The sequence below is a fragment of the Polypterus senegalus genome, chromosome 4, assembly GCF_016835505.1.
Source record: "Polypterus senegalus isolate Bchr_013 chromosome 4, ASM1683550v1, whole genome shotgun sequence".
Lineage (NCBI taxonomy): Eukaryota > Metazoa > Chordata > Cladistia > Polypteriformes > Polypteridae > Polypterus > Polypterus senegalus.
The window spans coordinates 32,828,435-32,852,975 of record NC_053157.1 but is presented as its reverse complement, the minus strand read 5'-3'; the positions used below and the strand labels follow the sequence as shown (position 1 = coordinate 32,852,975).

The window sequence follows — 24,541 nt, the reverse complement described above, 5'->3', positions numbered from 1 at the left end:
TTTAAACTTTTGGACTTAAAGACACACCAGTGGCCACTTTTGGTTAAGTTAAATGCACTTTTTGTGTTTAAAGACTATGTGTACTTTAGTTTGTATTGTTTAATGTATTTCTTTTTTATTGTGATGGTCACACTAATATAAAAACATCTGATTATTTTCAAATTCATATGTTTCACTGGTTGTTATTTTAATTTGATTATTATTAATTTTAATCGTGTTAATGCAGAGACATCAGGGTGACATTCACAGGTGGACAGACGTGAGCAGATGAGGTAAGACCTACACTGGAGCCCTGAACAGGATATGCAAACCACAGGTCGCAGGCATCAAAATAGTCAGGCATGAAATAATCGTGACTGATCGAAAAAAAAAATTGAACGATTAGTCGACTATCAAAATAATCATTAGTTGCAGCCCTATTTTCATCCTGTCAATTAACATAATTATACTCCCTGAACTAATTGGTGTAGCTCTTGTAAGAGAAGAACATGGAAAGCAGAAGCAAGCCATTTCAAGGTAGCATTCCTCCACAATATAAACAATGTGGGCATCACGTTATCCACCATTACACTTTACAGCGTCACAGAGACCAAGGCAAGTGTGCGGTACAGCGATTTACTTTTTCTCTGAAAGTATCCACCCTCCATCCTAAAGCTCTTCAAAGATGTGGTCTACTCCCTTGCCCGACATGCTGTTGCCACTCAAACATCAAGCCTTGCTCAGCCTGTGAAGAGCCTGCAGACAGCTACAACACTTTTTACTAACCCAGGAATAGCCATGGAGTGATTTATAATATCGTAAATGCTTTTGAAATTTAATTTTTAGGGTTTAAGAATTTAATTCTTTAGGGTTTAAGGAAGCCACCGTATTTCACACTAGGCCTGTAACATGTTCCTAGTAGTTCAGCAGTGACTATTTATTGTAACTGAATACGGAATCATCTGACCTGACTATCAGAGTAGTTTTTGCAGATTTTCATCCTAGTTCACATGTCTGTAATAGTACCTCGTACGTTGTAATATACACCTTAAGCATAACCTAACCAGTATTCCTCAGAGGGGGGTATGCAATCCAGAATTTGTTAACCTTCTCACCTGCAATTCTATACAGACTTAAGGATGCTGAATCTACTAATTCTCTTCAATCTTTCTCATTAGACATGCCATACTGTTCTGGTACCAATATTGAATATTTCTACTTTAAAAATATAAAATCTAAAACAAAATTATAGCATATTTGGCAAACATGTACCCTCATTTCCGTCTAAAAACACACCTAAACTTTACAGCAAATCATATCCATCTATTCCATTACTTTGCCTGCAATTCACAAAAACTGGCCTGTCATTTTAAACATGGGGTTTAATTAGGATGCAATTACAAAAATATTTTAATAAACATAAAATACTTATACATACATATTTACTACGTGTATAGCATTAGCAATGTCCATATTAGAACCTGAAAATATGACACAATACAGTTATACGGCAGTATAGGGACAGTATCCACTTATGTGAAATGTAAGGATGAATGCAGACTAAGAGAACAAAGAGAATTTGCAAATAAACAAATGCCTAACTTTGTTAATGACTAATGATTTCTGATGCCTAACAATACTACGTGGACACAATTTTTATTTTCCCTAACGGCAAAGCCAAAATAATAATGGGTTGAAGAAAACCTTGCACTTCTCTCTGTAAGAACAAAAATATTAAACACAACGTGTTAATAAACGTATTCATTGTTCTGTCAATTTCATGTTTGTTTGAAGTATTTTAATAAACTATTGGTCTGACTGCGTTTGGATGAAGCTGGTTTACCGTCTTTGGTTGTGTTTTTGCTCATATGCTTATTCACTGAGATCTTAGATGTGTGCTTCTGCTGTTTCCACTCTGTTAACAGTTCACGTTGGAACTCAATGGGCAGTTCTGAAAACACTTTGGGGTCCACACTGGGAGGAACGTCAGTTACCATACTGTGATCATTTAATCTTTTCTGACGAGATTCATCCTGTGACAGGTCTGGTGTGATGCTTGCAGGAGTCTTACTGACCACTTGCATGTTGATTTCGGGTTGCTTCATTGAAAAAGTTTCACTATTTTTTCTGTTTTCCCCATATATACAGTCTGATATTTTTCCCTCTGGTATGGAATCAATTAAATGTTTCATTTGTGGCTGATGTTTTTGAAAGAAAGACATTTTCCCTTTTGCACCAGGCTGTACTGACTGCTTTTTGAATGTGGAAAAACAAGGAAATGAGGATGTAGAGTCCGGGGTTGATGTCAAAGAGCTGCCAGCAATTTCCCTTTGGATGTCTTCAGGGAGCTGACTGAACACCTCAAGGTCAACTTCTGGAGGGAGGCGGCCGTCTGAAAACGGAGTGCCCCTGATGCTCTCAGTCTGGTCCTCCATTGATAAAATGTTAGAGGTAAGTCTAGAGTCTTCATTAACCATTACTGTGTCTTCCTCTGAGACCATCTCAGGATGCTTGCATGTGTTTAAAATAGAATTCTTTGGATCCGCAGTCCCCTGAGTATTTCCCTTTAAAACAGAAAATAAAAATAAAGTATTGGCTTTCCCATTTATTACCCATCAATACATAAAACTACAAATCGACGCAAATATTTTCTTTTGTGAATCTCTTCTTAAACCACTGGATACCTGTAAAGCAGATTTTGGAAATTAATGTTTTAGTAAATGCATGGGTGTTTACTATCTCACACATACACTAACACAACTGAAGCAATTTAGCAAAAAAACGAGTTCCACAATAAACCCAGAAAACATACAATCTTCATATTACTTATTCATGCATAATGTAACAGGGCTCCAATACCAAATATAGTCTTACAACGCGTTAGTGGGAGTCTAAAATATGAACCTTGGGCAGAGAGTAACTTGCAAAAATGTTTCTTAAAGTAGAGCTCCTGCATCTGTGGTATTACAACTTACAGCACAGCCACTGGGTCCCCATAGAAGTACCTATGTAGTGGAGCCATTTAAAAGACAGTGATGACAAGGAGGAGGAGCTGGGTTTCCATGAAGTAACCTACTAGATTTTCAATTTCAGATAATCATTTACCTTCCTCAACATCACTTTGCAGTGCTACACTATGACTAAAAACCCAGTAATGGATACCAATCTGTAATCCAATTTATGTTATTCACCCAATGACTTCAATACCAATGTTAGATCTCCACAGATATTTCACCTCTTGCCAGAAACATGTAACAGATCTGAATCTCGGATTCTTTTCAGATTCTTCTTGTCCGGTTGAGTAATAATTATTCAGCGTAGGCTTCTGGGACTTTCCAACTTCACTCGGCTGGAGCAAAACCTGTGATTCAAATGGCACAGTATAACTAAGTATTCAGCTCTGTGAACAAAGTAGCACGCTTTGAAAACCAGTAACAGTTCTGAAGCTTTTCGACGCAAGGTACTTTTTATGTTTTGACTGGACATGTATGTTGTACACTGCATTAAGGCCAGAAAAAAAGACTGAACATCTCTCTGTATTATAATGACTCAAAAGCTGTAGTGTGTTTTGTAATAGTGTTTTTAAGGAGTAGGATCCAGCCAAGCACACATTTTAGTTTTGTTGTTTAGGTACGTAAATAATAAATGGATATAATTAAATTATATTGGTTTAACTGATGGTCTAGGGCTGAGCAAGACCATTAATATTCATTGTGAATGCATATGTTGCTTTGTTTTCACTATGTTTCTAATTTATTTTTTTATTCTCTGCTTGAAACCTGCTATTGCATATATATCTTTTATACCAAAAGAAAATCAGGAGTAGACTAAAGGACAAAAAATAAAAATAATTTTTCTTTTTAAAAAAAGATTTTGCTTTTTATATAATTGTTGGTATCATTAGACTGTTACTAGTTTATGTGTGTACTGGGTCAATATTGTCAAATGTACAGAATACAGTAAAATTGAGGGTAGCAATACTTGCATGAAATACTGCCAATTTCACAAATAATTATTAAGTCAGTCTCATACCCCATAAGTTTCTTTTCCACATCTGCATTTTCTGTTGTAAAGTTTCAGTCTATTATAGTTTATCACTGGGTACTATGATGTGAGCTAGTGCATCTAGTGGTGAACATTTTACAGCATTTACATCTTGAAATTGTCAACAATAACAGAAAATAAGTAACTGGATATAAAATTAACTTAGTTTTAATGTATTCTTCAATAAGTGACAAAAATGAGCTGGTATCTGGAAAGTTGTCGGTTCAAATCCCGTTACTGCCAAAGGGGACCTTCCTATGTTAGGACCCTTGAGCGGGCCCTTAACCTGAAAATCGCTCCTGGGGCACTGTACAATGGCTGACCCTGCACTCTGACCTCCAAAGGTCATGCAAATACACAATTTGCCTTCAGGGAGTAATGAATTGTATCAAATCACTAATCAAAATGAAAAAGATCACACATTTTCACATTCTATGTATATTCTTCACATGTGCTCTAGGTGGTGCTCTTACACAGAAACTGTGGTTTGTGGCTGCAGCTGCCGAGGAGGTTAATTAACTGAATAGCAAAATTCTGAAATATCCGGAGTCACAAATTTAGGCGAAACAGGTGTCAGACTGGCAGTTTTAAAGTCTTCTATAACTCTTTACCATATTTGATCTGTTCATTAAAACAATAATATTAATGGAAAAATGCAGATTAACAGTACAATTTACCACAGCATATGTAAACTCATAATTTACCCCATACATGCTCACAAAACATTTTATGATTTCTTAAGTAAGCAGATGAAGAAAGAAGCTTTAAAAAGTTACAAGGAAGAGGATTTGGGGCCCACAACTGATTCATCTTCCCTTTATCAGTGTGTTTATAAACAATTTAAAAAAATAAAAAAAACTATGTTTTTTTAGACATTAATGTGTTTCAGCAGTTTACTTGTCCTGACTTCAGCTTCACACTGCTATTTCTTTCTTTCTTGACCTGACAGAAATTGTCCTCATTATATGTAAATGTCCTAATATATACTAGGAAATTTAAAGTAAAGTAAAGTAAAGTAAAGTATATTATATTATCTTTACCTACCTCTGTGCTAACAGTGGATTTCAAAGGACTTTTAGTTCCATTGGTAAGAAAGAACCCAATGGACCCTTTGGATGAGGTAGAAACAGGCTGCAGGTTGGACAGGCACACATTTAAAAGAGTGATGTGAAATGGCATCTTCAGATCAAACATTTTAGCAAATAGCTTCATGCAAAGGTCAACTAGATGAGCCTTCACTTCAGGGCATCCTAGCCGAAAAACAAAAGAAATTAATAGATTAACATACACTTTCTAATGTGAGAAAAAGATCATTTTCCATGAGTATAACGAATGGCAAACATCATTTATATTTACCTTTTAAAAAAATTCCTATTGCTATATTTCTATGATTTGAATAATTTATATGTGTGCATTTGTTTCTTAAATAATAAAATATTACAATGTTGTTGACAGTATTGTACTCTAGAATTATTTACATCATATATGCATTACAAAAAATTTCCTAACATTTGGTCAATGTTAAAATTAACATTAAATGTGAAAAGTATAAAAATGTCATAAATATACCTGCAACAATTTTTTGTCCAATATGATTTGGAATAGGACACTGACGAGCCTCACGATTGTGCCATTTATTGCCAGTGGTGAAACGTCTGGTAGTTAGTCGTATGGTACGAGGCTGTCTTCCATCTTTTTGCATTCTTGGGCAGACAGAAAAAAACATTGATAAACAGAACAGCAGCAATACGACAAAAATACCTAACAAACACAGCAGTGATAATTAGAGAGGTTAGGAGCACACACTGATGCAGCACATTGCCACACCCACCACATGACAAACCAACTCAGGGTCCCAGATTGGGACCCGAGTGTAGCCATGCAAATGGTGACACCTCACCACACAAGTTCAGATGGAGTGGAACAGTGCAAGTTTTTTTTTTTATGGTTGCCGGTGTGCCAATTCTGTCACCAACCCCCAAGTTTTTTCCTGCAGGTTGGAGGACCTACATGCAGGGGTTGATGCAGATTAACGTCATACCCAGGGCAGAGCAATTGCAGGTTAAGGGCCTTGCCCAAGGGCCCAATGAAGTAGAGTCACTTTTGGCGTTCACAGGATTCGTATCGGCAACCTTCTGATTACCAGTGAAAATCCCTAGCCACCACTCTGCCCGACCAGTGATAATTAACCTGATATTAATTCTCTGCAGCTGTTTTTTACTTGCCAAGATTATTTTGTAAATTGCTTTCAAAGTAATGAGATAAAAACAGCAGCAATTACAGACACATTCCATATCTTGCAATCCATTTCATAGGAAAATTATTGATAATTGAGATAATAATACTTTCAAATAAAATGAAATGCTTAGAATTATCCACTTCTGAATACATCAACTTTATAGATAGATAAGACAGACAGATAAATCTTTATTGTCATTGTTACTTTTTACAAAAGAACAACGAAATTGAAGGTGCTGTCGACTCAGTATGAGGCGTAAGAGTTAAAAAACAAGGAATAATAATAAAAGTACATTGTAAATATATACAAATTACACTTATCATATATACAAATTGCACTAGTTAAACGTACAAATTGCACTGGTTGACTTAAGGTCTACATTGCACATTCAGAGAATGATATGGAGCAGTTTTATTTGAGTTCAGGACCACGATTGCTTTTGGATAAAAACTGTTTTTAAGGTGGTTTGTCCTGGTTTTCATTGCTCTGTATCTCTTACCCAATGGCAAAAGCTGGAAGAGGCAATGTGATTAATCCTGTGAAATGTCTATTGCTTTTTTTTCGGCATCGAGAGGTGTAGATTTGTTCCAGAGTGGGGAGGGTACAGCCAGTTGTTCTCCCCGCTGTCCTGACAACCCTGTGGAGCGCTTTCCTTTCCAATGAAGTACAGCTGGCGTACCACACACACAGTCCATACGTGAGCACACTCTCGATGAAACAGTGATAAAAGGCAAGGAGCAGATTTTTGGGGAGATAGTTCTTTCTGAGGATTCTCAGAAAATACAGTCTCTGTTGCGCCTTCTTCAGCAGCGCCTTAGTGTTGGCGCTCCAGGTCAAGTCATCCTCCAGCTAAATGCCCAGAAACCTGAACACCGGGAACCTCTCCACACAGGCCCCGCCAATGATGAGTGGCTGGATGTCAGTTTTGTTTTTTCTAAAGTCAATAACAAGCTCCTTCGTTTTTGCTGCTCCACCTGTATGCCAGCTCATCCTTGTGGTCAGTTTCAGATTCAGTTTCATATTGACAGCAGAATGCAAGCCGTCTCCTGGTATATAAATCCTGTCAAGTGTATTAAAAAAGGATCTATTTGAAGTCTCACAACTGCTCGATGTTTAATGTGCACCATATTAAATAGCAGAAAAAACATATCAATTTTAAACCCCGGTTAACATTTATCACAGAAAAAAGATGAATTACTCAGTTAAATAAATAACTTCAAAGATTGGTTCTTTAAAATCAGGATAAAATGACAGCATAAATGCTTGTATTCATTGAAAGTGTATTAGGGTGAAGGTGCAGCAAGATGCTCTAGAGCAGTGTTTCCCAACCTCGGTCCTGTGGTTCCCCTGTGGCTGCAGGTTTTTGTTCCAACCAGCTTCTGTTTTTAATTGGACTCCTGGGCTAATTAAGTTATTTGTTATTTCCCAAGTTCTGTGTTTTGGGAACAATATAGAAATTCTAAAACCAAGTTTGGTACACATATATATATGAAATGAGATCAGTGCTATCAGGTGTTGTCACTGAATAGGAATCTGGTTATATATATATATATATATATATATATATATATATATATATATATATATATACACACACAAAGTATATACAGTACCTAGCAGTTATATGGGAATAATGCTGTATTTTTTTCTTTTTAACAATATTTTCATCTTGATTTTCATTCTGCTTTTCTAGATGTTCTAATTGTTCAATTAGTGGGTCTGATGCTAAAGTAGTTGCAGCCTTTGATTATTCAGTGTTGTTTGCTAGCGTGTCTGCTCTGCTCATTTTTAATTGTCATTAATAAGATACAACGAAGGGGAAACACTGCACAGAGAAAGGGCTAAATATAATGAAATCAACAAAAGATAGTTAAGCATTTAAATCTATAACAATAGCAGACATATTTCTAAATGTCTTATAAATGTAAACATCATGCTGCTGTGCTTTTCTGAATGTAGAATAAAAAGAAAAATAATACCAGCTAATGAAATGAGATCAGTGCTATCAGGTGTTGTCACTGAATAGGAATCTGGTTATATATATATATATAGGAATCTGGTTATATATATATATACACACACAAAGTATATACAGTACCTAGCAGTTATATGGGAATAATGCTGTATTTTTTTCTTTTAACAATATTTTCATCTTGATTTTCATTCTGCTTTTCTAGATGTTCTAATTGTTCAATTAGTGGGTCTGATGCTAAAGTAGTTGCAGCCTTTGATTATTCAGTGTTGTTTGCTAGCGTGTCTGCTCTGCTCATTTTTAATTGTCATTAATAAGATACAACGAAGGGGAAACACTGCACAGAGAAAGGGCTAAATATAAAGAAATCAACAAAAGATAGTTAAGCATTTAAATCTATAACAATAGCAGACATATTTCTAAATGTCTTATAAATGTAAACATCATGCTGCTGTGCTTTTCTGAATGTAGAATAAAAAGAAAAATAATACCAGCTAATGAAATGAGATCAGTGCTATCAGGTGTTGTCACTGAATAGGAATCTGGTTATATATATATATATATGTATCTATATATATATATATATACACACACAAAGTATATACAGTACCTAGCAGTTATATGGGAATAATGCTGTATTTTTTTCTTTTTAACAATATTTTCATCTTGATTTTCATTCTGCTTTTCTAGATGTTCTAATTGTTCAATTAGTGGGTCTGATGCTAAAGTAGTTGCAGCCTTTGATTATTCAGTGTTGTTTGCTAGCGTGTCTGCTCTGCTCATTTTTAATTGTCATTAATAAGATACAACGAAGGGGAAACACTGCACAGAGAAAGGGCTAAATATAAAGAAATCAACAAAAGATAGTTAAGCATTTAAATCTATAACAATAGCAGACATATTTCTAAATGTCTTATAAATGTAAACATCATGCTGCTGTGCTTTTCTGAATGTAGAATAAAAAGAAAAATAATACCAGCTAATGAAATGAGATCAGTGCTATCAGGTGTTGTCACTGAATAGGAATCTGGTTGGAACAAAAACCTACAGCCACAGGGGGTCCCCAGGACCAAGGTTAGCAAACACTGCTCTAGGAGTATTGGGGGTATTGGAAGGTGCTCTGCTGTGGGCATTCACTGCTGTGTTGTTTCAGGGTATACTTTTTATGAGTAACTAAGAGTATTTTATCTCCTGCTGCTCGTATATCTTTCTGAAATTGCACACTATAGTGCATTACACAGTACTGTTCTTAAGACCTCTATTAAAAGAAAGTATTAGTCTTTACACCAGACCATGCCACAGAACACATGGGCACTGTATATGAAGTGCAAAGTACTTTGCCTTTTATTAACATTTGCATATTATTTTCTTTATTCATTATACAAAGGTTCAATTACATTTTTTTTAACATTACCCCATTATACAAAATTTCAAAGTTATAAAAATGATATTTTTTCAATAACTGCATCTTAAGAGACTTCAGGTCTCACTCAAAAGGAGTTTTTTTTTTTGTAAAGGAATTTTTTAAATAATTTATTTTATGCCATTGTTACAACTAGGATTCACAGATACATCTTTATGAACAGTATCATGATCTCATAAATGCCTTATCTCTTGGCTTCTTAGGCTATCTTAGAGTAAGACATCTTTCTCAATAAAGGCAGGCATTATGTGTGTTGACATTGGCCTGCCACTGCACATGCACTTGTGAATTTTCACATGTCTACTTTTCTAAGAATTTCATTTGGCTGAGGGACCAACTGTGCTGTATTTGGCAGTATATTCTCATTTCACCTTCTGAAACCTTTTGGGGTATGTTCTCCTGTTTAATACAATAAGAACTCTCATTAAATATTTATAACATGTCAGTAGCAACCCAATTATTTTAAAAATGAGCATTTATTTTTCTATGGTCTTTATGTTAAATAAATGCTATGCATGGTAGCACCTGTCAAAAACTTACAGTGAATTAGAAAACACTGGAATAAATAAATAAATATATACACTATATGTAAAAATGGTCAACTGGAAATGGATCACATGATTTTGAGTTGGGAACATTGCTGTAACTAAAGATTTCTGTAAAATGAAATGGGATTTTTTTGATTCCATACACTCCTTAAACACAATTTATTCTATATGTACGTTTAAACAACACGTTCTCTCAGGACACTTTAGCTAGGCAACTGAGAATATCCACATTATTATGCTATACTTCAGACCTTTTGTATAAAGTGAATGGTTACCATATAAGTACAGATTACACAGTAATAAGATATGAACATTATGTAACAATGTAATTTAGGTAACAAAGTAAAGTGAAATCGATTCTAGTGTACCTGAAAAGCAGACTCTCTAGAAGGTCATCAATCTTCTTCATTACTTCTGCTTCACTGGAGACCTTCCTGAAGGAATCTTCATCACTCAAAGACTATTAGAGAATGATACAGTTTTGAATAGATAGTTAACAGTTTTTAACTGCAGTGCTTTAGACAGTTAATAGTTCCTGAATGCAGACTATATTTGTATGGGTTACTGCCATAGTCTCAAAATATGAACATAACATTCTCAAATTGTGTTAATCCAGTTCAGAATAACAGTGAGACCCAAGCTAATTTTGGCAGCTTTGGGGGAAAAAAACAGAAAGCAGCCATGGGTGAGGCACCAGCTCACTGTACAACACACCCACATACACAAGTAGGGAAGTCATAATACCAGAAATTTTGTACTCAATGCCAATACCAGTAAAAATGTATGATACTCAAAATCTTTCAATACCATGGCAAAAAACAAAATCTCATTCACTGGCCTTTTATTAAAGTACCTCTTTTACTAAAGTGAACAACATTGTGGCATTTTCTGTAATACCGTATAAAATATTTAAATACTAACAGTAATAACAGTTTTAAAATGCTAGTATATCTATTAAGTAGTTACTCAACTATAACATAAATAAACAAGTACTAGCATTCATAATTATCAAAATACAATGCAGGGCTTCAATTTTATTGTGTACCAGAGTTTGGGATCGCCCTAGTGTAAAAGCAAATATGGAGTTTATAATCTTGGGAGGGATTTCAATATAGAGATTATAAAGTATGAACTACCCGATTTATTTTTGGATGTGCACAATGTAAATGTAGTCTAACATTTTCTGTCTAGTAATTGAAAACTACTGCTTATAATCTAAAATAAATATAAAAATTCAAACATTATTATATATGTACTGTTCAATTAGTGAATTCCAAATATTTTAACCAACTCTTTCAAGCTGTTTTTGTAACAATACATTTTTAAAGTCTGGATTGTCCGTGAAACAGTCTTTTAGGTTTGTGATATTTTCTGTTGGAAGCTTTATGTTTGATATTTAGCTGGTTCAAAAAATATTACTAATGAGTAAAATTGAATGGATTTATCAAATTAATTTTAAATTTCAAATGTCAGAAACACATTGTATTTAATTTTCCAAATCTGTCCCGCCATCATTTTATATTTGGCCCAATTTTAAAGCTTTCTTGAAATTAAACATGTCAGTTTTCCCTGAATCCTTTATTTCAGAACTCCTGTTAAACAGCCTTTATTTGTTATGCCAGTGTACAAAACCAGAATTTGAAAATTACTGGGGTTGTGGTTACCTGTACTCAATGAATGTATACCTGTTGAGACTGCATTACATTCTTCAGCATAACATTAAAATATATGACGTGTTTTTTTCCTTATGTTTTATACTAATAAATATTAGTTTGCCTTCAAAAATCAATCGAATCACACAAATTCAGAGGTTGCATATTTATATTTAGCATTGAAGTACAGTACACGGATTTGCTTGTCCTGCTCACTGCATATTTCAGCGATTAAGTGTCTGTGTTAACATAGTACGTCGTATTAATAGGGAGATGTGTTTTATCATTGGAAGCATCGGAAACACTACATACTTTTCAGGTTGGTATTAACAAATGGAGCTATCATCTCCAATGCAGATAAGTCAAATAACCACTTTGTGTCTTTCAGCGATATGCACTGCCAGTCCTTGCACATCCCACAGTCCTGTGGATGTGTGTAAGTCGCACCTCAGGGCGACCCTGAACTGTAAAAACACTGTTAAAAAATGGACAGATGCTTGGACTGATGGACATCAGTGGAAGTGTTCATTACAATAAGAGAATGAATGCAAAGCCTCCATTCATTTATCAGGACTGTATAGGACACTTATTTATAAACAACTAATCGTGTTATCTTTTCATCTCCTCTTACAAATGCATGACAATACAAGTTAAACTATTACACCTCATTTGATCAGTGCCATTGTTTTGCTCTCAAAGCACGTACAAATCTGTTTCTCAACCGTGTTGCGATAAAAATGGCAATAAGTTGAGCCTATGTTGTGTGTGTTGTTTTTTTCTTCCTTTTTTATTTTTTAAATAATACGTACAATCCCTTCACTCGGACACTGAAATTCTCATTTGTTAACACAAAAGCATTTTCCAGACATTATGTCTTGTGTTTTTCTTTTTGACATGTGTTGATGAGGTAGTGTATCATGCAACACTGTAAACCATTTTATACACAGTTTTTACTCAGTTTTTATCATGTATGATTGTGCTTTCCAGAGCAGTTTGCCTACTTGCAGTCACGCCTGAGTGCATCATCGACTTCCTCGGTGCTACTGATACTGTAAACAACACGGTACTGTTACATGTTTGGAACATTACTATTGTATATTGTATAGTATTGGTTTTTGTGACATCCCTACACACTCGATCAATTTAGGATCACCAATCAACCTAAAATGTTCATGTCTGAAGACACAGGAGAAAAAAACCTACTGAGACTCAAAAATATGCAAACTACACATAGGCACTGACTGGGCATGATTAGAACCCAGGACATTGAATCTATGAAACAGGAGTATAAATGACTGAGCCAATAATAATAAGAAGAATCCTCTTATTGGAAAAAACAAGGAACTGCTTATAAGTACATTTATGTTATGCAGAATGCCCAATGGAAGCTGGGCAGTCATTTAGCCCTGGAACTTTTTTTTTTTTTTCCCTTTCTCTGCACTCATCTTTCTCCAACATCCTAGCCGGAGGATCAGCTTTACAATCTGGATATCTCTGGGACCACAGGTCTTGAGGATGATCCTCCAATTAGCTGTGAAGCACATAATCTCATTGAGATTGCACAGGTGGTGAAACCAGCTGAGGGTAGGAAAGACTGCAGGGATCTTTAGTATCCGGGGTGAACTACTCCAGGCTGGTGGTAAGGCTGTCCTCCTGTCATTGCAAGCTATCTTTGCTTCCATTTGGGAAATGGCCGTCATCCCAACAGACTGCAAACCAGGACCTGTCGCCCCTATCTGGAAAGGGAAAGTTGACCGTCTGGATTGTGGCAACTATAAGGAGATAACACTGCTCTCGGTGCCAGGTAAGGTTCTTGCTAGGGTCATTATCAATAGGATCCATGATCACTTGCTCACCTACCAGTGACCAGAGCAGTCTGGTTTTATGCCTAAGAAGTCTACCATCGACCACATCCTGGCACTAAGGGTCCTCATGGAGCGCAAACACAAATATCATCAGAGTTTCTTTGGAGCTTTTGTCGATTTTCATAAAGCTTTCGACTCAGCAGATCAAGCTGCCCTGTGGGACATCCTGAGACTTCATGGGATCCCCTCAAAGTTGCTGGATATCATGGCTGGCCTGTACACTGGGGATTCTAGGGTTTGTCAGGAGTGTGTTCTTGCTCCTTTTCTATTCAATGCTTGCATGGACTGGGTGTTGGGCAGGGCTGTGGGGCATCTGTTGGTGAAGTGAGATTTGCTGATCTTGACTTTGCCAACGATGCTATGATGTTCAAAGAGACAATGGAGGCTCTGATCTGGGCTCTCGAGAGACTGAGCAAGGAGTCTGAGTGTCTGGGTTTGAAAATGTCCTGGATAAAAACCAAAATCCAGGCCTTTAATGACCTCTTGGGCAAAGCCATCAACAGTGTGTGTGTCTGTCTTGAGGTTTACTTACCTCTGCAGCGATATTTATGTCTCTGGTGGCTATTCCTATGAAGTCAGCAGACGGATTAGGAGAGCATGGGGGGGTCATGAGGTTGCTGGAAAGGGGTGTGTGGCACTCCCGAAATCTTTGCAAAAGGATAAAGGTCTAAGTCTTTAGAGTTCTGGTGCTTCCTGTTTTGCTATATGGTTGCAAGACATGGATGCTATCCAGTGACCTGTGATAAAGACTGGACTGCGTTGGCACTGTGTCTGTTTGGAGTATCCCTGGGTACCGCTGATTTGACTTTGTGTTTAATGTGCTGTTGCTCATGGAGTTCAAAATGAGGCACATTACCTGCATTATGAGAAAGTTAGAGCAGTTATAGCACAACGGCCATGTGGCGCGATTCCCTAATTATTGAGGACCCAAGCGGGTGCACCAGGCCAAGGGGATGTCCACGTAACACCTGGCTGAGGCAGACAGAGAGTCATTTTGGAAGGTGGGACTGGACTACATGTCTGCTCGGGAGGTTGCCAATTAGGATCATCGTATGGTGGGCGTGGCAACATGCTGTACTCCTCTTTAGAGACTTAGAATACGATACTAATTATATATCTACATTATGCATGCCCATATTGATGTACACTTTAATTTTGTTATTTACTTATTACTATTCTTGCCTAACAAATTTTTTTTTTTCTTGTAACTATTTCTTTGGCATTTCATACAGCACTTTGAGCTGCATCCTATGTATGAATATGTGCTACAGAAATAAATTTTATTGTTGTTAATACCCTGCTATAAAGTCCACAATAATTAATTCCAAAAAGGTCTGATGCTAGGGTCTTCTAAGATACAAAAATGTTGGAAGTGTATTTGTAAATAATAGAAAATAGTAGATGTAGGACGATAAAATATCTTTTGTACATATTTTTCCTCTGTCTGACTTCCAAAGTCAGTTATTCAACATTATATGAATTGATTGTGCACTGGAGGACATAATAGCGCATTAATCTGGCCAATTATTTCCAAGCCAGGTTGGATACAGTATATTGTAACAGCATCTGGTAAATTGACAATAACATTATTGTGAAAAAAGGCGCAATGGCTTGGAAGAGAAATATAAGGTGACTGAGTCAGCTCTACGGTATTTAACACAGTGGAACATTCTTTGCACAACTCTTTCAGTCTGGTCAGCCAAACTGAAATAGGCTGCCTGATGTTTTCTTCCTTTCTAAAAGTGAATATTTGTGTCTTTATATCAGGTGTGTCTGTTGCCCATTTATCTTAATCAAATATCTAACAACAAAAAAATAGACAGTGAACAGTTATACTAGTGTTGCCTGTGTTTTTCATTCACACATTTTTTTTATTTGAACAGTGCATTGTTTCAAAACAAATAATTGCCTGTAGGATATGCAATAGTTTAACATACTTGTTTGTATTTAAATGTGTAACTATTTTTACTCAAACAACACCTTATCCGCAAACAGTAACCTATAAATAAATACAAATCACAAGATGTAACTGTTTTGCATATAAAATTAATCTTAACAAAAGTACCAACAAAATAAAAAATCTAAGGTGTTACATGAGGAGCAAAGCACAGGACTGCTGTATTTTAAGGGTGTCCAAACATAAATTGTATTTGACAATTTAACAAGTGTTTTCTGAAAGCAGTACAAGTAAATGGCCTCTTTTATATTCTGAGGCTCTTCTGTATCACTTGGTTTAAACTGAAATGAGTCCACATTGTAGGTATTGCATTTGGCTTTGAAATAATAACCATCTTCAGTGTCACTTCATTTTATTATTCTTACTAATGGTAAACCACTAACAGGGCTTTTTTTAAACTCCCAAGGTACTGTAAACTCTAAGAGCAGAAACTCTCTAATCATTGCTCGGAAGAATATTATTCAACAAAATGATTTTTGAAACTTTGGTCCAATCACTTGGTTAATGTGGTAATGTTAATATGTTCTTAACTTTGCTTTTAAATGCGCTCTATAAATAAAATTGACTTAACCTGACTTTACACCCTTGCTTATTTTTGATATTAGCATTTTGATTGCTACTGCTTGAATGTACTATAACAATGCAGGTTAATGTCATTTTCTGTACAAATTTTTCCATAAAGAAAGGAAAGGTGCATTAATGTGTGAACTTTTCAGTTAACTATTAATTAAATGAAGAGCTAACAAAACTGCAGTCGCAATATAGTTACTGCTGAGTTTATAAAGGTGTCTGCAAGGAGCCAACAACTGAGCATCTGTCAATGATAGAACAAAGTTATTGCTAACATGAACTGTTAGAAGCGTGCTTTCATGCATTTCTATAAAGCATGATGCCCAGAGGCTCTACTTTTGAAAAGGCAAATAAATTCTTTCAAGAACACTGTGCTCGAGATAAAAATGTAGGCAACAAAAAAGGCAAGACCTCTTTTTAAACTGATGCCAGAAAAGAACACAAATCCTGTGAACAGTAATAAATTTGTTAAATGACAAGGAGAGCAAAATTATGAAAGACGAAAATCAAAATATATGAAGAAAGGTGCTGTTATACAAGAAACTCTACTATTGCTGTAGTACCTGCGGGGGCCCTCTGGGGCTCACAGGAGAATCATCAATTCCATGGCTAAGGCTATGCATACGCTGGGCAAGTGTGGCTCCAATCTCCTTCTCCAGAGCAGCCAGAGGATAAGCCTGAAGGTCCTGAACACAGGAGAGTCCCAAAGATTGGAATTTCTCAGCTGTTCTGTACCCAACTCCTAAATATTGCATGAATAAAGTTAAGTTTACATTTAGCTTCCTTAGCACAAACATATATAAATATTTATATATTAATTATATGCTTGACACTACTAAAAATAGATAAATATCCTACTGTAATGTAACTTAAATGAAATGCAAGAAAATAATAAAAGGGACAGCTAGAGTTGAAATGATTAATTTTTACTTTTTTGTTATAAGCAAATATCACAGGTGTAATCCTACAACCATTCATCCAGCCCACTAAGCAAGCAGCCAGTGTCTAAGTAAGCTTATAGCAATGTTTATTGCCATGTGTGCACTGTACAATAAGTATACTTGTATGTCTCCCTCAGACTGGAGACAGCAGTATAATACAAACAACACACAATGAATATAACAACATACTGAATGTGACAACAGATGCTAATCACCTGTATTAATACATAACATACACCTGGTACAATCATGAAGATAGCAGTATGACCTGAAAGTAAGAACTGTATGTGAATCTAATGGTGCAAGTGCTAACCAGGACAAAGGATGATGGAGAATGACTGTGTTGGATGGCCAAAGACTTTGATAATACTGTATGCTTTTTTAAGTCTGTGTGCATTATATAATGTACATCCTGGACAACACAGCTTTGTGCCAGTGATATTTTGTCCTACCTCACCACCCTCTGTAGTGTTTAGCCGTGTTGAACAAGTGCTATACTAGGATATAATGCATCCAATGAGAATCGACTCCATAGCAGAGATGGAGAAATCCAGACTTTGTGTGATCATTTAAAAGTTTTGATAAGCATACACAACTATAGCCAAGATGTGCTGTGCTGTTTATAAATCTGGTCATTAGTGTTTGTTACTCTAAGAAATTTTAAGCTACTGAACCTTTTCATAAGATACCTGCCAATACAGACAGAAGTGTGGTCTGCCTCTTGTTTCCTGAAATCTAAGACCAGTCCCTTGGTTTTGCTGGCATTAAATTCGAGATAAATGCCCTGGCATTACTGTGGCAGAAGGCAAACCTCTTCTCCGTAACCTGTCTAAAAAGTGGCGACATCAGCAAAGTTAATGCCAGTGATAGAGCTGTGTCTAGGAAGGAAAAGAGTCAGAGCTCAGCAAGGGGCTGGGCGATGCCTGTGTTGGGATCTGCCAATCATGTCATCCAAACTCCAGTTCAATGGGTATTTGGTGGAATCTGTGCTTCTTTTCCTATACTGTGTAGAGAGCATATGCCACCAGTCAACTTTGACACATGACAAGAATTAACAATGAGGTTCACTGTCTGAAACTCCCTGCACTGGAATTTATCAGTAGTAAGCAGACACCAGCCAAAGAGATTTTCATTACGTAGGCCTTGTCCAGTGTGAAAACAATTAAGCAGCGTACACTTGCTATGTGGGAGTGTCAAAGCTTGGCACCCTGACAGAATTTGATGGAACAACAGTATTAAATGCTGGCCTGGTCTGTTCACCTCAGCGTGCAGTCACTGCAACCCACACCAGTAAATGCGGTTGGAAAGTGAGGAAGGATACTAAGATCATCAAATCATATTTATACACCTAGTCCAAACTGATACTAATTCAAGATATAAAGGCCAGGTAGATGAAATTTTCAACTACACTGTTGGTAAATTAGCTCCCTGGATCTAAAATTATGTGTATGTAAATATTTTTGTAACATATGAGATTTAATATTGACCAATTGTCATTTGTATACCAACTCCTGACTGGAATACTCTAATTAAATTAGGAACCTTTTAAAATAGTAAACACCTCTATCAAGCCTCAGGTTTCTATAAATGAAAAAATAAAAGTTTCTTTACTCTTTCCTTAAAACTTATAAAATCCAGTCCTAACCTAAGTATCATAGCTCTTCTTGAAGTTTTCTTGAAGGCTGTTATACCTTTCTTGTGATAAAAGAACAAATCTGACAGACCCCAGATGCTGCATCAAAAATGCACTATATATTGTAGCTAAAATATAGTACTCTGTCCTCTGCAAACATCTTCTTATACTGAATTACACATCTTATTTCTTTTTCAAATGTTTTGGCACACTGTCTAGTTAGAAGTTCAGTTAGGTAACAGTGCTGAAAAGTCTTTTTTCATATAATGTGCCTTCTCTCTCTCTGGATCCCCCGTGGTATAATTATATTTTAATATTTTTCCTTCCGACATTGAGCACTTTACATTTATCTACATTAGAATTCATTTGCATTTCATCTGTATTTATTTAGCTCCCTTTAGACTACCTCTGATCAACCTAATTTAGTTTCATCTGCACTTTTAACTAATATATCTGAATCAAGAGAAATTCCCAAATGTGCACTAAACCTACCAAGCATTCTGTCTTACTTTAGACAGGCAAATCAACACCTTCATAAAACAAAGCATGCAACAGGGAAAGAAACCAAATGAAGTAACTAAAAATACTAGAGTAATGTGTTATAACTGAAATGATTACGAAAATTTACACAAGTGTAATCCCAAAAGACAAACTAAACACAACTCTGTTTGCGGCTTGTTAAGGAAGGGATTATTCTAAGATTTCACGAGTGAGAATGTGTTTAATCAGTTTAAGTAAGCAAACCGATGTATATTACAACCAGAACAAGCAGTCAAGGATAGAACTCTGGTAACTACTAAAGGTAGAGGTGGCATATACAATTGTATAACTAAATGTAATACAGTGATCCCCCCGTTGTATCACGGTTCAGCTATTGCGCCCCCGCTATATCATGGAAAAATTCAATAAGTCCATCCTACCTGTAGTGTACTTTGCAGCCTTCATAACAAAGCATACGGTTTTTTATTATTATTTTATTATTATTATGTTACTCATATCCTTAGACCAACATATACATATCATACGTGTTTACAAAGTGTGTTTTAATAAGTTTACATGTGTTTAAAGCGTGTGGGAGGGGTATTTTAAGGCTTAAACTATAAAAAAAATGTTTATTTATATGGTCTTTCTATCGCGGATTTTCACCGATCACTGATGGGTCTGGAACATAACTTCCGTGATAGGTGGGGATCACTGTAGATCCGTTGCTATTCTTACTAAATCATCATCCATTTAATCATAACTTATAAGGCCCTCTGTCTCAGAATCTGTACAATTGGTTCTTTATTCTAGTACTGCCTATTTAATAATAAAACAAAATGGTTATTAACCTACACAAACAGTGTAATGGTGATCTAAATTGACTAAAAGACTAAATTGGAGTTTGCTTTTAGTTAATTTAAAATGGAATTACATTTTATTTTTTAACTATTTAACAAATTAAGAGAGCACAATAACAGAATAAGCAGCATTACTGTGTCACAACATTTGTGTCTGTTTTTTTAAGGATGAAGTGGCCTTTGGTATGAAGTTTTACTTGTTTTCTCCAGTGAACTCCAATTTCCTCTAATCCAAAGTGATGCTATTAAACTAACTGAAGAGGCAAAATATAATTGACTAGACATTGCATATATGTTTGAGTTTGTAGTATAATGAACTAATCCAGTACTTTTTTCCAAGACAGCTTTTGCCTCCTGCGAATTCAGTAATAATTTAACTTTGATCCAGTGCATGTGAATAAAACAGTAATTGCATTGTCTGGTTTGCCTAGAGACGCTGAATTGTGCAAGAGATGCCCTTATGCCAGCACGCAGCTTCTGCTAACATAGCTCTGCAGTTCTCTTCCTCACACAGGAGGGAGTCTGACAAAAACTCTGTCAAAATAAGACATAGCTGGAAAATGCTGAAAATTCTGAGCTAGTACATTTACAGCTTCATGTGCTAGAAGAAATAAAACCTTTAAAAGAAGATCTTAACAATAAAATGGCTCTACTATTGCGGTTAATAAAAGGATTGCGTCTTCGCCTTTTCTGTTTTTTTGGTGTGATATGTTTAAACTCTACTTTGTCCTATCTGCCTGAGGTAACATATTTTGCTGTAAAGCACACAAAATGAGCTCTGCTTCATTGCAGGGTAATTTCTGCCTTCCTGGACACTTAAGTTATCCCTACTTTTCCCACTGCTCTCCTAAATTTGATATAAAGTCTGAGCAAATTTAATGTAGTTTAAGCATCGCAGAACCTATTATAGTTACACTTTGAATCTGTGATTAAGGTAACGTACACATTATTACATTTTCATTTAAAAAAGGCATTTTTAAACAAAAATAATTGTTGTTCACACAAACGCTTTCACATCATTTATGAAAACATCTCCACCCACAGTAAAACAACCGCAAACACATATGACGTAAATGCTTAACTACACTGGGTGTGCACTCATTGTCAGAAACAAGAAGAGAAAGTGTCTTCCCTGAAGGAATAGTTATCCTGATGGGCATGGGATTTATCACAACACTGTAGAAACTGGTAAATTATTTGCCTTTTGTACATATACACAGCATTTAAATTGCACAACACACTATTTAGAGACATGCAGGTAAGAAACTCAACAAGCACCATGGGAAGCAACTTCACCATATTGGAATATAGTTTTCTTCCATGAAGGGTGCCCAATCAGGGCATGAGATATTGCCGTATCAAATCAAATCAAAAATAATCAGGATCCAATCAGGGAAGGACCACAATAAGCACAAACCAATCAGAGCACAAGAGGCTGTGTTTTAAAACTCTTCATTTTTTTCCATCCACACTACAATGCTGAAATGGCATTTTCAAAAATGGTTTTAGAGAGCATTTTTAAAAGTCAGTGTTTTTTGTTTTCCGGATGAAAGGCAACAACAGTGAATAATGTCTGTGTGTTTAAACAAAATGTAGTAATGTGGAGGTAGCCTAAGTTAAAGTCTGCTTTTTGCCTTGTATTCTCTTTATTGTCTATAACTCCCTACAATCCCTAAAAAGGAAGGATTAAGTGGGTATGCAAACTTAATGGTACTATGCAGGTAATAACACCTATGCAAATATACATATAATTACATACTGTATTACATATAATTCATATTGCACATCACTGGTACCAAATTATGTTTGGATTTTATATCTTCCATATTCTTAAATACAAAAATGTATGTATATATATATATATATATATATATATATATATATATATATATATATATATATATATATATATATATATATATATATATAAATTCAATGCATTTGTAGTCTGAATCACAATCTGATTGTATGGGTGGTTACCTACCAGGTAATGCTTGTGGTTGGTCAGCAAGTCAGCTAACATCCGCCACAGTGCCCTCTTTCAGTTGCGAGAAGCAGATCTTAGAATGGTTGAAATAGTTTTACTGTCAAATAATGCAAAGAGTATGCGACACGTGTTTCGCCATAGAGGTGAAACCAACCACAAGCATTACCTGGTAGGTAACCGCCCATACAATCAGATTGTGATTCAGACTACGAATGCATTGAATGTAATTACCCCGATCTACATACTATCAAATAAAAGAACCACACGCCATGGCACAACATAAGAGGCTTCACCTCTGACGCTGACGTTCCGAGGTTTGATTCCCAAGATGGGATGCAGTGAGTGTGTACGCCTAATGAGCCCAGAATTAGGGCGAAACACGTGACACGTACTCTTTGCATTATTTGACAGTAAAACTATTTCAACCATTTATACCTTTTATGACCTTTTATGTCACGTTCTTTGTCACACTTTAAATCAGGCTTATTTTAAAACCTACATATATATGTTTGCCATCATTCATTTCAGAATTTTTCAAACTTTAATGTGATGTTGTTAGATTTTCAGATTCTTATTCTGTTTTTAAACTATAAACTAAAAACTATCAATAACACATCCCGCAAGACGAGACTTAACCAAAAGTGCCAAGAGATTTAATTATGCCCGGGTCAGAAATAAAAGACAAACAGTAGGACAGCTGCTGTACAGGCTTTTAAATGTTCGAAGTGCGGCGTGAGATGCAGATCATGCGGCACGGCAGCAGTAGCAGCAAGCCAGCATCTGATCAAGCAAAGAGGAGGTTAAAAAAAAAAAACTGTATTTGTTTCCCATTGTATCACCATTTACGAGGGGGGTTTCGGAGGTGCGACCGTGTCTCCTTGGGGTGCGTTCAGCCCCCCTCTTCACAACGTGAGCGGCAGACTGGCCGCAACTGTAGGTTGGGTTGCCCCCCTAGTATATTCTAAAAAATGGCTACTTTTACAACTATTGTACTTCAAGATAAAAAGCAAAATCAATTTCTTCCAATAACTGACTGTAAAGATACAAAATATTACAATTAGACTATTTACATTAACATAAAGATACATTGATAGATTTGAGTCAATAAGGTGAAATATGTTAGAAGCATTTTATGCAATTAAAGACAAGTTAAAATGTCACACGTTTCACCATAAAGTACTTTTCCTCTGCAGAAAGATGCATTCTGTGCCAAATAGTGTTCACCTCATGTTTAAGTGAAACATAGGCATTGTAGTCTCTTCTAAGAAAATGATTGTGTCCTTTCTGTTACTAAAAGGTTTTGTCAACTGACAATAAAAATCAGTCCATATTTAACTAAAGACTGTCCCATTATGTGACACTTATTTACTGATTCCACTGAAAAGCAGTAACTGTACTAACAAGTCATGTTCAGTATGAGTATATAGTAAACATATCCAAATGGTGAAATGAGAAATAGTGCATGATATCACTACAGGCGGAGAATACCATTTTTAGAAAAGGCATTTAAGCAAGTGAGTTGATTCTGCTCCAATCTAAGTGAAGTCTGTTAAATTCATGTAAAATGGCTTTTAGTCACCCTCAATGAGATACTGGCAAACCATTCAATGAAGCAGGAAGGGTAGGGTGGAATGTCACTGAGGCTAATATTTTGGACAACAAAACAACAATGCTTGTTCAGTTCTCCACCAACCTGTCATGTGTAGCTTTAGCAAACATCTACTAATACTCCACTGAAAGTTGCTATGTAAAATGCTTTCTTGTTGCAATTAAAGTTGTATTCATAAGCCCTATGTAAATTCTGCAATCACTCCCTTCATTATTAAGTACATGACTATGTAAACCAGATACAGTACTGTAATTTATAAGGTAGGGTATCCAACTCTTATTCCAGGAAAAACAGATTTCTCAAACTGCTTCATTTTAAGTTTAATATAACCTTTTAATAATATTTTGTTGAACATAATTTGACCACCTCATTACAAACTTTAAGCTATTGAGAATCTTAAAAATCTATTTATTGATAAAGCTGTTACATAGTTAGAAATCAAACTAAAAAGAATGTAAATAACTTTCTTCTCACATTTTTCATCTGGGAATGAATGTCAAATTGTAAACAAGCATAGTTTCCTTACCAGGAACTTTTTTCAGGTGAGGCAGGCTCTTCATTAAGTCCAGAGTACTTTCTGGCAGCAATGTGGTTTGCTGGTTGGGCTTGAAAGTTCCAGATACAAGCTTTGCCAGTATTTTATTAGTGGCTATTCCAGCACATCCTGTAAGACCCAATTTGTTGTACACAGCACTTCGTAGCTCTGCTGCAATCTGTGACCCTACAGCAAGCCTGATATGCTCATCGACATGTGGGTTTAATGCTGCAGAGAAAGAGATACT

General features: G+C 35.9%; 1 protein-coding gene across 4 annotated transcripts in view; it reads right to left on the bottom strand.

The window, feature by feature from the left end:
* Positions 1-1,343: 1,343 nt before the first annotated feature.
* poli (polymerase (DNA directed) iota) overlaps positions 1,344-24,541 on the bottom strand; it is a 36,553-nt gene continuing 13,355 nt past the window's right edge. For all 4 annotated transcript variants that reach the window (XM_039750414.1, XM_039750415.1, XM_039750416.1 and 1 more), the window contains 7 exons: positions 24,286-24,522; positions 16,813-16,991; positions 10,574-10,665; positions 5,593-5,726; positions 5,068-5,273; positions 3,215-3,340; positions 1,344-2,543 (listed from right to left, as the gene is read on the bottom strand). In XM_039750414.1, the coding sequence (XP_039606348.1) occupies positions 1,758-2,543; positions 3,215-3,340; positions 5,068-5,273; positions 5,593-5,726; positions 10,574-10,665; positions 16,813-16,991; positions 24,286-24,522 (1,760 nt within the window). In that variant the 3' untranslated portion in view covers positions 1,344-1,757. The remainder of the gene's footprint in view (positions 2,544-3,214; positions 3,341-5,067; positions 5,274-5,592; positions 5,727-10,573; positions 10,666-16,812; positions 16,992-24,285; positions 24,523-24,541) is intronic.